Source organism: Malaclemys terrapin, chromosome 18 (genome assembly GCF_027887155.1).
Source record: "Malaclemys terrapin pileata isolate rMalTer1 chromosome 18, rMalTer1.hap1, whole genome shotgun sequence".
Taxonomy (NCBI): Eukaryota; Metazoa; Chordata; order Testudines; family Emydidae; genus Malaclemys; species Malaclemys terrapin.
In genome coordinates, this window is record NC_071522.1 from 1,951,762 (window position 1) to 1,966,447 (window position 14,686).

General features: G+C 40.4%; 1 protein-coding gene across 1 annotated transcript in view; it reads right to left on the bottom strand.

Annotated features, from left to right (window-relative positions):
- Positions 1 to 14,686, bottom strand: part of PHF12 (PHD finger protein 12) — a 45,903-nt gene that overhangs the window by 18,380 nt on the left and 12,837 nt on the right. Inside the window, exons 3-5 of the mRNA XM_054008276.1 lie at positions 6,922 to 6,994; positions 1,337 to 1,724; positions 392 to 512 (exon numbers count right to left, since the gene is read on the bottom strand). Of these exons, the coding sequence (XP_053864251.1) occupies positions 392 to 512; positions 1,337 to 1,724; positions 6,922 to 6,994 (582 nt within the window). The remainder of the gene's footprint in view (positions 1 to 391; positions 513 to 1,336; positions 1,725 to 6,921; positions 6,995 to 14,686) is intronic.

Below are 14,686 nucleotides of genomic sequence, written 5' to 3' on the forward strand. Positions count from 1 at the left end.
TACTGTGATTCAGTTTCCACAATAAAATGATTTAGACTATTAAACTGACTTTTTGGGCTGGGACTTAAATTCATAGATATGGTTCACTATTCCAACAACCCAACATTGCATAAATATTTAGCTCTATGGTTTTGTGATTAACCATTTCTGAGCATAATCTGGTGGTATGCATCTTTGTCAGTGATGTTCTGCCTTTTGTTTCTGAGGGTTATTTTCTCCTAACACCCTCTACATGTACCATAAATTACACTCACTACTGCACAATTTTTATTTATCCAATACCTTTTAAGATCAAAACTGGTATTTAAGCAGAGGACGCCAAACTTCTTTCACAAACAACAGAATTTCACCCACACCAAGTGAAACTCCCAGAAGTGGGAGACTTGGGTACCTGTTGCATGTGAAGCAGACTTTCACCGGCAAGGGAACCAGACCATTATGGTCTAGCTCATGTTGTGCTTTCTTAACATTCTTTCCCGTGGTTTCCTCCTTCCTCCTCCTCTTACTCGTACCTGAAAAGTAAATGAAAAGGTTTTGTATTACCTGTGTGTAACAGAGCTCCTATTCTGATCACTGTAACTGGAACAGATGGATATACACATCCATCTCTGGCAGAAACAAACAGACTGATCTAGGAAGAGGCTAGCAAAGCTGCTTAGGGCACCACAGCCCTGACTTAAATCTGGTATCAATTTAAAAGAAGGGGAGATGAGGAATAAAAAGATAAAATGAAGGCAGGCCGGTCTCATTTGTAGACAGGAGACAAGAAAGCAAGAAGCCATCTAGATTTAGTCAGAGACAACATCTAGGCTAAAGTGAGTTTTCAAATGATCAATTTATTACTTAGTATGAAAATCTATTCCAGGAGTACAATGGCAGTGAATGAAAGTTTGGCAATGAACAGTCCTAACAAAATACAAGGAGACTTCCTCTGGCTGGTAAAATCCTCTTGCCAGTGTCATTTGGTCTGGCAGAGAGCGTCTGAGAGTGGCTGTACAGACAGTACACTACTCTGTTAAACTATTGAAGTTCAGGGCAGTCCTGTTTAATAGCAAAATGCCGATTTCCAAGTCCTGCTGCGTGCCCTGGAGCAAAACAAACACTCATCTATTGTTCCAGTGAAGCAGCCACACCAGAAGAGGAGCTGGAGGAGAGCGTACACCCGCACCATCTACTTTCACGAGGAGGGGGCATCAGAGCCAGAATTAGAAAAGCATGTCAGTAGAAACTCGCACAAGCTGGACAAACGAGAGCACAGAGGCGGCAAAGAGCACATTTGCAACCCCCAGTTGCAGCTCTGAACAGTAAGCTATGCCAGCAGACAATATTTACTCACCTGGAAGTGCTGTGGTGCAGGTCAGTTCATTCGGCAACTGGAACTGGGTTGGGTTTCTTTCCATGGCAGCTGCAATAAGAAGCTCAAAGGGTCGCTTCAGCTGGGGCTGCCCACAGTCCATTTCCGCAAGGGCAGAGTCATCATCCACGTCAATTATGTCCTCATCGTCTACATTCTGCTCGGAATTGGGAGTCTCAGTGCTGGCATTAGATGTGGGAGTGCCAGGCCGACTTGCTCTCCGTTCCAAGATCCTGGCATGTGCAATTGCCCTGATGCTGGTGCTAGACCTGTCCAACAGGTCTGTGTCACTGGTAGGGGAGGTGGTCCTTTTCCCAGATTTGTCCACCAATCCATTTACCTGCCCCAGCTCCTTCTTCTGTTCTCGCTTCTGCAGAACATGAAGAATCACACTTACCACTCAGGCCAGATAAATAAGTACATTGGCCCTGATACATACATAAGTAAAGATTAAACAGTTTTCAGAAATGCTACATGAACAAGAGCTCAAGACATTTATTGCAACAGTTTCTCACCATGACATTTAGCCTTAAGCCAGTAAAAGCAATTGGTTATTACTAGTGTGACTAAGTCATACAATTACTAAAGCAGTTAGAGCGGCCAAGCGTGGGAGGAGGTTAGCCTACTTGCCTTTTGCCTCTGGAGACTTGGATTCAAATCCAGTTTGGACACAAGGAACATATTTAGTGGCATCAGGTTTCAAATTAATACTCAAGAGGTCAACCAACCAATGTATTTGGAAGACCATATTTACCAATGACACCTCTTAGAATAATGCACCGTGCAGCAGGCTTTGCAGTGTTTGAGTCCATTTATAGCAGGACTACTCAAAAACGAGAAAAGAATTAGAACGATGACTTGAGCGCACATAAAAACCGCAATGTGCCAGCACAACACAAGAACTGGCCACTTCTGCTCAGGAGAGTCCGTGGGGGGCTGCAGGTAAGGCCAGAGAGCAACACTGGAGCTAAGGGCTGCAATAGCAGAGGCTGGGGCACAGAAGGGTTCAAGTGTCCGAAGAAGCATGCAGAGTACTTGCCTACAATGAAGAATCAGCCACTGGGAGTCAACAAAGTAATGAAAAGCCACCCTAATAAAGTGGGTGAGTATGGAAAGGAACATGGAATACATACAATTTTCAGGGGACTAAAGGTGGAGTTTGGCAAGCAACTGATTTAATTTTGAGTAGGGCTGTTGATTAATCGCAGTCAACTCACATGATTAACTCAAAATTAATCGCAGTTTTAATTGCAATGTTAAACAATAGAATACCAATTGAAATTTATTAACTGTTTTTGGATTCATAGAGTCTAGGACTGGAAGGAACCTCGGGAGGTCATAGAGTCCAGTCCCCTGCCCGCATGGCAGGACCAAATACTGTCTAGACCATCCCTGATAGACATTTATCTAACCTACTCTTAAATATCTCCAGAGATGGAGATTCCACAACCTCCCTAGGCAATTTATTCCAGTGTTTAACCACCCTGACAGTTAGGAACTTTTTCCTAATGTCCAACCTAGACCTCCCTTGCTGCAGTTTAAACCCATTGCTTCTTGTTCTATTCTTAGAGGCTAAGATGAACAAGTTTTCTCCCTCCTCCTTATGACACCCTTTTAGATACCTGAAAACTGCTATCATGGCCCCTCTCAGTCTTCTCTTTTCCAAACTAAACAAACCCAATTCTTTCAGCCTTCCTTCATAGGTCATGTTCTCAAGACCTTTAATCATTCTTGTTGCTCTTCTCTGGACCCTTTCCAATTTCTCCACATCTTTCTTGAAATGTGGTGCCCAGAACTGGACACATACTCCAGCTGAGGCCTAACCAGAGCAGAGTAGAGCGGAAGAATGACTTCTCGTGTCTTGCTCACAAAACACCAGTTAATATATCCCAGAATCATGTTTGCTTTTTTTGCAACAGCATCACACTATTGACTCATATTTAGCTTGTGGTCCACTATAACCCCTAGATCCCTTTCTGCCGTACTCCTTCCTAGACAGTCTCTTCCCATTCTGTATGTGTGAAACTGATTTTTTTTCCCCCTAAGTGGAGCACTTTACATTTGTCTTTGTTAAATTTCATCCTGTTTAACTCAGACCATTTCTCCAATTTGTCCAGTTCATTTTGAATTATGACCCTGTCCTCCAAAGCAGTTGCAATCCCTCCCAGTTTGGTATCATCCGCAAACTTAATAAGCGTACTTTCTATGCCAATATTTAAGTCGTTAATGAAGATATTGAACAGAGCCAGTCCCAAAACAGACCCCTGCGGAACCCCACTCGTTATGCCTTTCCAGCAGGATTGGGAACCATTAATAACAACTCTCTGAGTACGGTTATCCAGCTAGTTATGCACCCACCTTATAGTAGCCCCATCTAAATTGTATTTGCCTAGTTTATCGATAAGAATATCATGCGAGACCGTATCAAATGCCTTACTAAAGTCTAGGTATACCACATCCACAGCTTCTCCCTTATCCACAAGACTCGTTATCCTATCAAAGAAAGCTATCAGATTGGTCTGACATGATTTGTTCTTTACAAATCTATGCTGGCTGTTCCCTATCACCTTACCACCTTCCAAGTGTTTGCAGATGATTTCCTTAATTACTTGCTCCATTATCTTCCCTGGCACAGAAGTTAAACTAACTGGTCTGTAGTTTCCTGGGTTGTTTTTATTTCCCTTTTTATAGATGGGCACTATATTTGCCCTTTTCCAGTCTTCTGGAATCTCTCCCGTCTCCCATGATTTTCCAAAGATAATAGCTAGAGGCTCAGATACCTCCTCTATTAGCTCCTTGAGTATTCTAGGATGCATTTCATCAGGCCCTGGTGACTTGCAGGCATCTAACTTTTCTATGTGATTTTTAACTTGTTCTTTTTTTTATTTTATCTGCTAAGCCTACCCCCTTCCCATTAGCATTCACTATGTTAGGCATTCCTTCAGACTTCTCAGTGAAGACCGAAACAAAGAAGTCATTAAGCATCTCTGCCATTTCCAAGTTTCCTGTTACTGTTTCTCCCTCTTCACTAAGCAGTGGGCCAACCCTGTCTTTGGTCTTCCTCTTGCTTCTAATGTATTGATAAAAAGTCTTCTTGTTTCCCTTTATTCCCGTAGCTAGTTTGAGCTCATTTTGTGCCTTTGCCTTTCTAATCTTGCCCCTGCATTCCTGTATTATTTGCCTATATTCATCCTTTGTAATTTGTCCTAGTTTCCATTTTTTATATGACTCTTATTTTTTAGATCATGCAAGATCTCGTGGTTAAGCCAAGGTGGTCTTTTCTACATTTTCAAATGTACTGATTTCAATTACAACAGAGAATACAAAGTGTACAGTGCTCATTTTATATTATTTTTATTACAAATATTTGCTCTGTAAAAATGATAAACAAAAGAAATAGTATTTTTGAATTCACCTCATACAAGTACCATAATACAATCTCTTTATTGTGAAAGTGCAACTTACAAATGTAGATTTTTTTGTTTGTTATATAACAGCACTCCAAAACAAAACAATGTAAAATTTTAGAGCCTACAAGTCCACTCAGTCCTATTTCTTAGTCAACAAATCGTTAAGACAAATGCTTGGACGCACGTACTCTGCAGTGGTGGTTGAAGCATGAAGGGACATATGAATCTGTAGCGCATCTGGCATGTAAATATTGTGCAACACTGGCTACAACAGTGCCATGCAAACATCTGTTCTCATCTTCAGGTGACATTGTAAACAAGAAGCAGGCAGCACTATCATCTCCTGCAAATGTAAACAAACTTGTTTGTCTGAGCAATTGGTTGAACAAGAAGTAGGCCTGAGTGGACTTGTAGGCTCTAAAGTTTTACATTATTTTGTTTTTAATGTAGGTTTTTTTGTACATAAGTCAACATTTGTAAGTTCAACTTTCATTATAAAGAGACTGCACTACAGTACTTGTATGAGGTGAATTGAAAAATACAATTTCTTTTGTTTTTTACAGCACAAATATTTAATCAAAAATATAAAGTGAGCACTGTACACTTTATATTCTGTGTTGTAACTGAAAGCAATATATTTGAAAATGTAGAAAACATCCAAAAAATATTTAAATGGTATTCTATTTTTTTAATCGCGATTCCTTTTTTAAAATCGCTTGACAGCCCTAATTTTGAGGTCTCTAGCCAGCCACCATTAGTTCTTGGTGGTCCTAGTCTGGAAGGTGCAATGGGCATAATTTATTATGAGTCACAAGGGGCAGCATCAGCACAGTTTAAGGACTTAGCATTCACATCAATCTACATGAAAGCTGTGAGATGTGCAGCACATGAACCTCCAAGGGAGAAAATGTGCAAAGCCAGGGGCACATGGGAAAGGAGGAGGGGAACACCCCCCACCCCCCAAAAAAAACCAACCAACCAAACAAACCAACCAGGAAAGAAATCAGGAGCAGAGGGGGGAAAAAACAACAACAAATTTGAGCCACCAGAAACTCAGCCTTTTGTCGGATACAGTTTTTCCGGAAGCATCATTTCTTGTTTGTGTGAGGTGCTGGAATGAGTGAAAATTAAGGGCTAAGCCATTCAAGATAAGGAAAAGAGTTAGAAAAAGCAAAATCCATTGCTCTTTTTAAGATGACCTTTTTATTGTTGAGACAAGTTTCTGAAGCGTTACTGTCTTCAGGATATAACAGCATCACAAGTGATTTGCCAGGAGCAAGAGACCATGATAAAAGGTGGCAAGTTGGAAAAAAGAATATGTTGGAGGTGAATTTGTGTGGCACTTCATATGAATGGCTTCCTGGATAGTTTGGTGCAGAAACTCTTTAAACACTTGGGTACACAGTCTGAAGACGTCATTGCTGCAAAATCATGTTTACATTTAGCAAGGAGAGCTTCCTGGGAAATAGCATGTCAAAAAACCAAGCCACAATCTTGCCGAATCATCTCTCCATCCTGTTCTTGCAAATAAGGAAGTCATAATTCACAGCAATTCAGTCTGTTGCTATGGAAATTGTTGTGGGGTCACAGTTTTGTTTTTGCTAGCCAGAATCATGAGGCACTGCAATAAAAGCATCAGACACTAAAGATGGGAAGCCATATTAAGTCACAACTAGTCCATCTCCTTTGCCCGTGCAGAATTATTCCCTCTGGGATATTTTTAGTGCAGTTTGTTTTTTCCTGTTCAAGATTAAATGTGGAAAATTGCTGTTTGCTGAGGGTATGTTACTAAATTAAATGTTTGTAAGTCTGGATTTAAAGTTCAGTTTTGTGATTTCTAATAGTAAAAATCAGTACAGGAATTTGGGACTGGCTTAGAGTTTTCTATCCACCTACTCCTAATCAAAACCTCTCTGCTCTGCCAAGCTGTCTAACCTTCACTTTACTTCCTGCGATTCCATGATCTCACACACACTGGAGCAGAACTCTAAGGTTTTGTATCTGTGTCTGTGGGGGTGGGAAAAGAAAGGTTGGTAGGAGGAAAAAAGGGCAGAAAGACTCAAATACGAGTGACAAATATTTGGAAAATACTAAAGAGTTAACATTTTAGAAGAGTGACCCAAAGAGAACTGAGTTTGTTTGGATAAGAGGTTTTACCTTTCGGCGTACAGTGCAGCGATGACACATCCACTCCCCTGGAGGCAACATTTCCTCGCTCAATGGAGGGTTACTACAAGAGGAATACAAAGACAGTTTACTTTCAGATTCAGCTTGCAACTCAGAGCATTTCAAGCTGGCCCAGAATAATTCTGCGAGCTTCCATTGCCAGGAATCTTCTGCATTTTATTCAGGTTCGTTGACTGTGCTCCCTCTGTAGAGGGTTCTTTGTAATAAACCTTTTATCACCAATTAAGCAAATTATAAAATCTTATAGTCTTCTAAAACATTCACTTCCACCTTAAAATATTCTGCTCTTAAAAATCAGCCCTCCATATTAAGCACTTATTTTCCACTACTGTGGTGCTTGCCCTGTCCTTTGCATCAAGAAAACTAGACTACCCTTTTGGCGCCATATAAATCATGGCATTAATAGATGCAAGTTTCACTGCCCTTAAATATATACACCTATGCACCTTTATAATTCTAACAGTGTGGTCTTAAAGTTCATTTAGAGCCTACCATAAGACTGGGTCAGATTCTTGTCCAAGAAACGTAGCATAAAATTTCCCCAAAACGAGTGACAGAATTTGTCTTCTAGTTTACTGCCAGGACCCCTCTTCAATGAGGGTGTCTCTACACTGGAGCTGGAGATGTAATTTCCAGCTTGAGGAGACATCTCAATAAAAGCTAGTATGGGTAACACGCTAAAAAATAAAATAAAGATAGTGTGTGAGGGGTGGGACGGATTCCCTGTCCCAACTACCGTACATGCCTAGGGTCCTTGATGGGATTGGGCTTGGAGTTGCTAATCCACCCTGCCTCTGGGATCCACTTCTATTTTTAGTGCACAAACTCAATAAGAACTAGTGTGTGTACATTTACCCACCTCCAGCTCCAGTGTAGACATACTGTAAGTGAGTTGTTGCCATGAAACTCACTTGCCCAGGAAGAGAAGAGGCAATGCATTATACCTACCAGTGCATTAGAATCAGCTAATTGGCAGCAAAACACATTCATTCTCTGCATCAGTGACTATCAATCATAAGAAGGCCCTGGTAGTCCACCAACACACGATATATGCAGTTTGACTTGAATATATGAGGGTAAGATTTGTCTGACTCAAAGAATCAGCCCATAGCCATTAATGAACAGATACTCTTGTTGACATGGTGCAGTATCTCCAAAACTGAGAGATGATATACTGCATACATGAGTCAAAGTCCATATTCCTTGGAATAGCATTTTCTGTGCCTCCCTTCCCACTATATTTTAATCTCCTTTGTCCAATCCTCCTTCCTGTCTATGTGATAAGGCCACTGGTGAAAGAATTACAAAGTTACTGCTTGATCACAGATTGGGAAGGGTGGAAACCCTTTTGATACGGCTTAACTACAATTCTTTCAGTTTTCTGGAAGCAACAGAATTGGATAAAAGTATTTGCTAGGATCCTGGACTGTGGCCATGAGCAGCTCCAGTAGAAAGCATACAGAAAAACCAGCAGACTGGCTGGCTGAAGCAGGAAACGTGGCAGAGAATTTGGAAAACTGCAAAGATTTTAGGGGCGTGGAAGTTAGTCTCACATCAGTAACAAATGTGAACAAACTTACAAATACACATCAATACCATTTTCTCCTTCACTATCAAAACTGAACTGAATTAAAAGTTTCCCTTGCAAGATTTGATGACAAAAATCAGCATAAGCAGACACAGAAAGAAAAAACATCTAAATGAGAAACTCAAGTTAAACCAAATCAGTTCCAGGGGTGATGGGGACAAAGCTCACCACCACCCCCAGGACAGTGGGATTTTGAAATCTGGCCATTCTGTAGCCTTCTCTCAGTGTTACAACAGCAGAAGAGATGTTTGAGGGGTTTTGTTTGTTTGTTTTTTAACTCTTTTCCCAAGACATTTATCTTGTTAGTGTTTTTAAAACAGTAATTTTCAACTAAGATCTTTTTTTCCTGCACAAGTTATGGTTTAATCAGATCACTAACTGTTGCAGAGGAAACAACTTCTGTCAGATAAACAGAGGACCCCGTTTCCATGTACTTTGTTTTCAAAGTGTGTTTATTTGTAGTTTAACTCTGTAGAAGTTTACTGCAGTTGTTAGCCAAACTTCAATGATGCAATACGTACTTCAGCCCAAGGAGCCCGCTTCCCTGCAGTGTGTAAATCCACTGGTTAGGCACTAGCATAGGAAGTGGGAGATTGAGTTCAATACCCTTGTTCAGCCAGACACCGAGTGTGACCATGGGCAAATCTCTTAACCTCGGTGTCTGTTCTGCATCTGTACCATGTGGAGAATAGCACATCCCTGCCTTCCAGGGTCTGGTGAGGATAAACACATTGAAAGAGAGTGTGAGAGCTCAGCTACTGCAGTAATGGGGACCATGTAAGTACCTGAACTTAAGGGACTGAGGCCTTATTTTGTCAAGTGCTTTGAGAGCTTTTGATACAAGGCACTACAGAAGAGCCAATTACTACATTAGTATTAACTAGCCTTTAAATACCAATCACTAAATAGCAGAGTCCTGAAATAAGTGACTGCTAGTCAAGTGTTCTTCTATAATTCATGAAAGAGTCCTTTTTACTACAAGGCACAGTGACACATCACTTAGACAAGCCAATATAAAGCTAGCAAAAGTCACAGATGTTCTACTGTAAGTTAGTCTTTGCAAACAAATACTTCTAAATACGTCTCAGATATCAGCTTCTTCAGTGAGTCTGCCACCATCCGTTCTAAAGCTGTAGGTATTTGCTCCATAGAGAACCCTAATGCTAGCAGCAAGTCCCAGGCACTGGGTCTGGCCTCAGCTTTTAAGTTTAACCTATAAAACAGACTTCCTCTTTTCAAACGACGACGTAGCATACATTGGGTAAGGCTCACGAACATCCTGACACCACAGCCTTCCACAGGCATTGAAGCTGTCAGGTTCACATTCTGTATGTTCAGTTGCACAGGTTCTAAGAATGGTTTTTACTGCCTTTTTCCTTCAGTCTTCCAAAGTGGTGGTAACCGCCATTTCTGGTCTCAAAAACACAGGGGGATTCAGTAGAGGTGACACATCTGGCAGCAATTTTGAGAAACAAAAGTTGAGCATTTCAAGCAGCCTATGCTTCAGGAATCTAGAGTACTATATTTCTAGAATGCACAGTGAAACACAGCTGCAGCGTGTTTTTCCATTTCCTGGAGGTCTCAGGTGAACAGATGATCAAGCTCCTTAGAAGGCACAAAGCACCAAAACCTCTCTTTCAACCACAGATAACGTGACAGAGAGTCAGATGTGCATCTGAAATTATGTTTTTTGTTTTTAAATAAACAAACCTTTTGTTATCAGAAGCCTTAGTAACAGCGACGATCTCAAATGTGCTTCTTAACATTTGGATTAATTGCAAGTCCTGAGGTGACCCCAGCAATAGCTTCAGATCCTTGACTCCTACTGGAGTAAGAGTTCTTTAAAAAACATAGCTAGAAGTCACTGAACTATCTTGGGGCATCTTGCTGATTCACTGCCCCCATCCCGAAAGAACAAAACTAAATAAATTAGCAGTTCCAAAACTGCAAGAGGGCAAAAAGCATTTTAAGGTCTGTTTAGTGTGCCAACTCAGAAATACACATTTTGCCAGACACACTTCAGGCTATTTTAACTCATTATCCTGATCTTAGATATTTTTATAATGAAACAGTGAATAGCGCAATGGATCCCAGGAAGTGATAAAGGACAAATGATTTTGAATAGATTTCATTTTATGATGATTTTTCAAAAAAAAATATTTCCTGTATGTATTTATGAAGAATATGATTTTTTGTTTAAAAGAGTCACTTAATACCACATCTCTCTTGCATTAGTCTGTAAAACCACTAGTTTTAAAACAAAATGCTCATTTTTAAGGCTCTCTGAACAAAGTTGCCATTTCAGATCAACTGCAATATTTCAACATCAAGCTCTCCTCCTGAATTTACTTAACCCTCCAACGGGGCCCAGCTACTGCAACCAATGCACCAAAGCCTGAATCTGGTCCCAGAGGTTAATGAACTGCTCATCAAGACAGAACACTGTACTAACCAAGATGGATGAATACGGTTCTTGCACTGCTGTATTCTGAGCCAGGAAAAAGCCACTACCCTAGGTTAAACACAAAGGAACTGTACCTTAGTTAAGCATGCAATTTTAATTAACTAGTTATGACCACATTCCCCACCCCTTTACAGTAGGCATAATAGAAATAAGATCTTTAAGCAAGACAGCAGTCAGTGTTCTTACCATTTCACCAAATTCGACTTTGAGCTGACCACAACATGGCTGTTTTCTGCCTCCTATCTTTCATACACTTATTAACACAAACCTCAAGAGCATTAATATTTGTTACAGATGAAGTCGCTGCCAGCAGGACCTGTTGCTCAACAGCACCAACTTAATTATCAATTACACATAATATATTTGCTTTTCAATATGGAATCATACCACAGATAGTTATACAAGAGCCTGCCCTCCATTTCAGAGACTTTTCCTTTTTATCATGACATGCAAGCAAAATGGTGCAGCAACACTGACATAACATGGAAGGTTATCGAAGTGCGACCTGCATCTGTCTGCTCAGCAGTGTAACATGTACATTTTAGAACTTAAACCAAAAGAAAGACAGCCCTGAAAAATATAAAATCTGACTTTCAAAGTTAAAGGACTAAACACACACACCTGAAAGGTCAGTCCCACAGAGAACTAATTAAAGATTTTCATGGCTCTACCATTGTAAAGAACAGATTACTGTCAGTATAAACAATATTTAACGCCTTTTTCTCTGGCTTGTGTAATCTCATGGTTTCTCTATACTAAGTATCTTTTTTTAAACCCATTTTCACAATATAATGTTTATACAAGACTCATTTTATAAGTCTATGGAACTATCTCCCATATACTGTACATTATGCAAAGCCTCACTTAGGAAGGTGAAATCATTATTTAAATGGATATCATGAAATCAAACAAACCCCCAAAGTGATCTGTATATTAGGAGTTTTCATCAAGCAATGAAGCTTGTTTTATTTTTCAATTTCACACTCTGGAGCTCACATACATCTGATGCTGGTATTAGACTAAATCCTGTAATTATACTTACCGTCATTTCCTGAGGTCAGCAAAGTAAAGAAAACAAATGCTCAAGGGAATGGCACCCTCTCTGATCTGGCACATAAATGGTGCAAGTGTAAGACACTCGTCTCAAAAGGAACTGATTGTGACTGCATTGGAAATGCAAGTTCATTACAACTGGCATTCCTGGTGGGCACCTTGCTGAAAAAGACCATTTGTGAAACCTGCAGTGAGGGTGCTCCCTGCCTGCTGATGGCAGAGAACAGAAGCCAGTTTCCATCATGCTTGAATAATGGAGTGGAGAACTTTGGAGTTCAATGTCTGAATAAACTTCCTTGTAAGACTTTGATGCTGATGAATTGTGCAAAGACATACTTGGAGTTTTCTCTTGTGCAGAGGAAAAAAGTCAGAATTTAACAGAAACAACTGGGCACAAAAAGAAAAAATTCACAGCAGCCCCTTCATTCATCTCACTCATGTTGCTTCCTAAAGCCTCCCAGTTATGTAGCAGGATTTACTGACTGACTTATATTGGAAGACACTGCCAGTAAGATAAAAGGCAGAAGAGTGAAAAGCCTTTATGTGGACTCGTCTTATTCTAATGATGGATGCAGCTACAGCTGTTCTACAAACATCATAGAGAACAAGGTTTATTGGCTTCCCAGTGTATGGCCATAACTAAAACTAACAAGGAAACTAGCCAGAGTGCCAGCATATTACAAATGCCCCATTGAGAAATATAGAAAGTTGCATCATTTAAAAATTTGCAATTCTTTGAAACAGTTTTACTGTGCCCAACTTACAAACTTCTATTCACAGCTACTCCCCAAAGCCCTCCAGGGAAAGGACACCTGGAATGAAGTGTTTGAAGCCAATACATTATACAAAGAACAAACAAGTCAACAACTGCAGCTAGTCAAAATCCCTGCCTGTCTTAACTATTTTACCATCCCACTATAGATCTTCTGTGCCAAGGAACAGTTTGCTGGTTTATTTTCTGTGGAAAAAAAGGAAATGGAGACCGTGTATCTTTAAGACATAGTTAGGAAATATTGCAACCCCCTTCCTCCCCAATAATGCCAGAATCTCTCCAACAGGAAGTAGGAGAGGAGATGATTCAGCAATATAAGTGTTACATAGAGCTATTAAATAGCGCATCTAAGCTATTCAACCCCACTATGGAGATCCACCTGTTTTTTTTAAACACAGATAATGTTTGGCATGTAGGATCTAGGTTTGGGCTCTCTTTAAACTGTCAGCTTCCTGATGTTTATAGTGAAACCAAAAATCCCACAAACCAAATGTCAGAACGTAGAACGCATCCCACATTTTGGATAAACCAACACGCAGTACCTATTTCCTCCTAAGAATGAACAGAGCTCCAACACATTTTTACTATACCAGTTTCAGGAACAAGGTATTCCTGATCAGACTTTAAGTGGCCATTTTTGTATCAAATGTGATCTGGTAAAGTCTGCAAGATTTAAATACAAACACACATTTTACAACACGTTTTATTTGACAGGATTTTAAGGACAGCCACTGTAGAGGTTGGGAACTTTCCTCTGTAGGAAAGCTGCATATTCCCTCCCCCCCCCTTAATATTTTGGGGAAAATTAAAAAGCTCAATCCTGACAAGTGTAAGGTAATCTGCATTGGAAGGAATAAATTTAAACTTTGTCCACACTGCTGGCTCTAAATCAATACCACTTAGTAAGGAGACTTAAGCATCACTGGGGATAGCTCAATGAAAACTTCTGTTCAATGACAATCGCAATCAAGAGAGTCGTATAAGGAAGACTAAAAATATTACACCGATTACCCTCTCTCCTGGAGTCCTGCATTCAGTTGGGTCACACAGTTGCAAGGTACAGCAGAAACAAAGGATTCAGAGATGGACAATAAAGAGATCAGAAGCCTGGAGTCACTTCCATGTGAACAGAAAGAAGAGTGGGACCATTTCGTTCAGAGGAGGAATGTAAGGGTTTAGGAGGAAGTTTCACTACGCACACGTGGTTCCATAACTGTTTACTATGGGGTTTCTTGCACATTCCTCTGAAATATCCAACACTTGCCACTGTCACAGAGCAAAAAACTACACCATCTGCTGGTCTGATCTGATATTGTAATTCCTGTGCACATGAAAGCAAGGGACTAGTAGTGCTGGCTAAATACTGACATTACATGAGCTCTTACTTTACCCAAACATCTCAATCCTTCCTTGGATCCTTCCACTCCTGGGAGCAACTGTTAATATCAAATTGTCTGATAAATCTTTGATGTGGACGGATATCCACTGGAGTATGGTCCCAAAATCATTTCATTTGTGAAGATATGAATGCAAGGTTTTCAATGACAGAAGTGGTGAACTAGAACACCTGGCTTCCCCCCATTGCTCAGCTTGAGTTATTAGCAGAATTTGGATTGGTGCAGGCCTTCCCAGGATTTAAACTCTCAGCTAATGCCGATGGTCAAACACCCTGTGACAAAGTCTGGAGAAAGCACCCAGGGGACAGACACTCCGGAGGTCAAGCCTCAGGAACGCCTTATTGCAAAAATAAACTTACAGGGTTACTTCAGGAAAATTCCAACTCAGGTAGTTCCATTCTGGCAATGTAAAGTTTACTCTGCTGTTTAGTGACGTGGAGTGTTCTTCTCCGCTTGTCCTG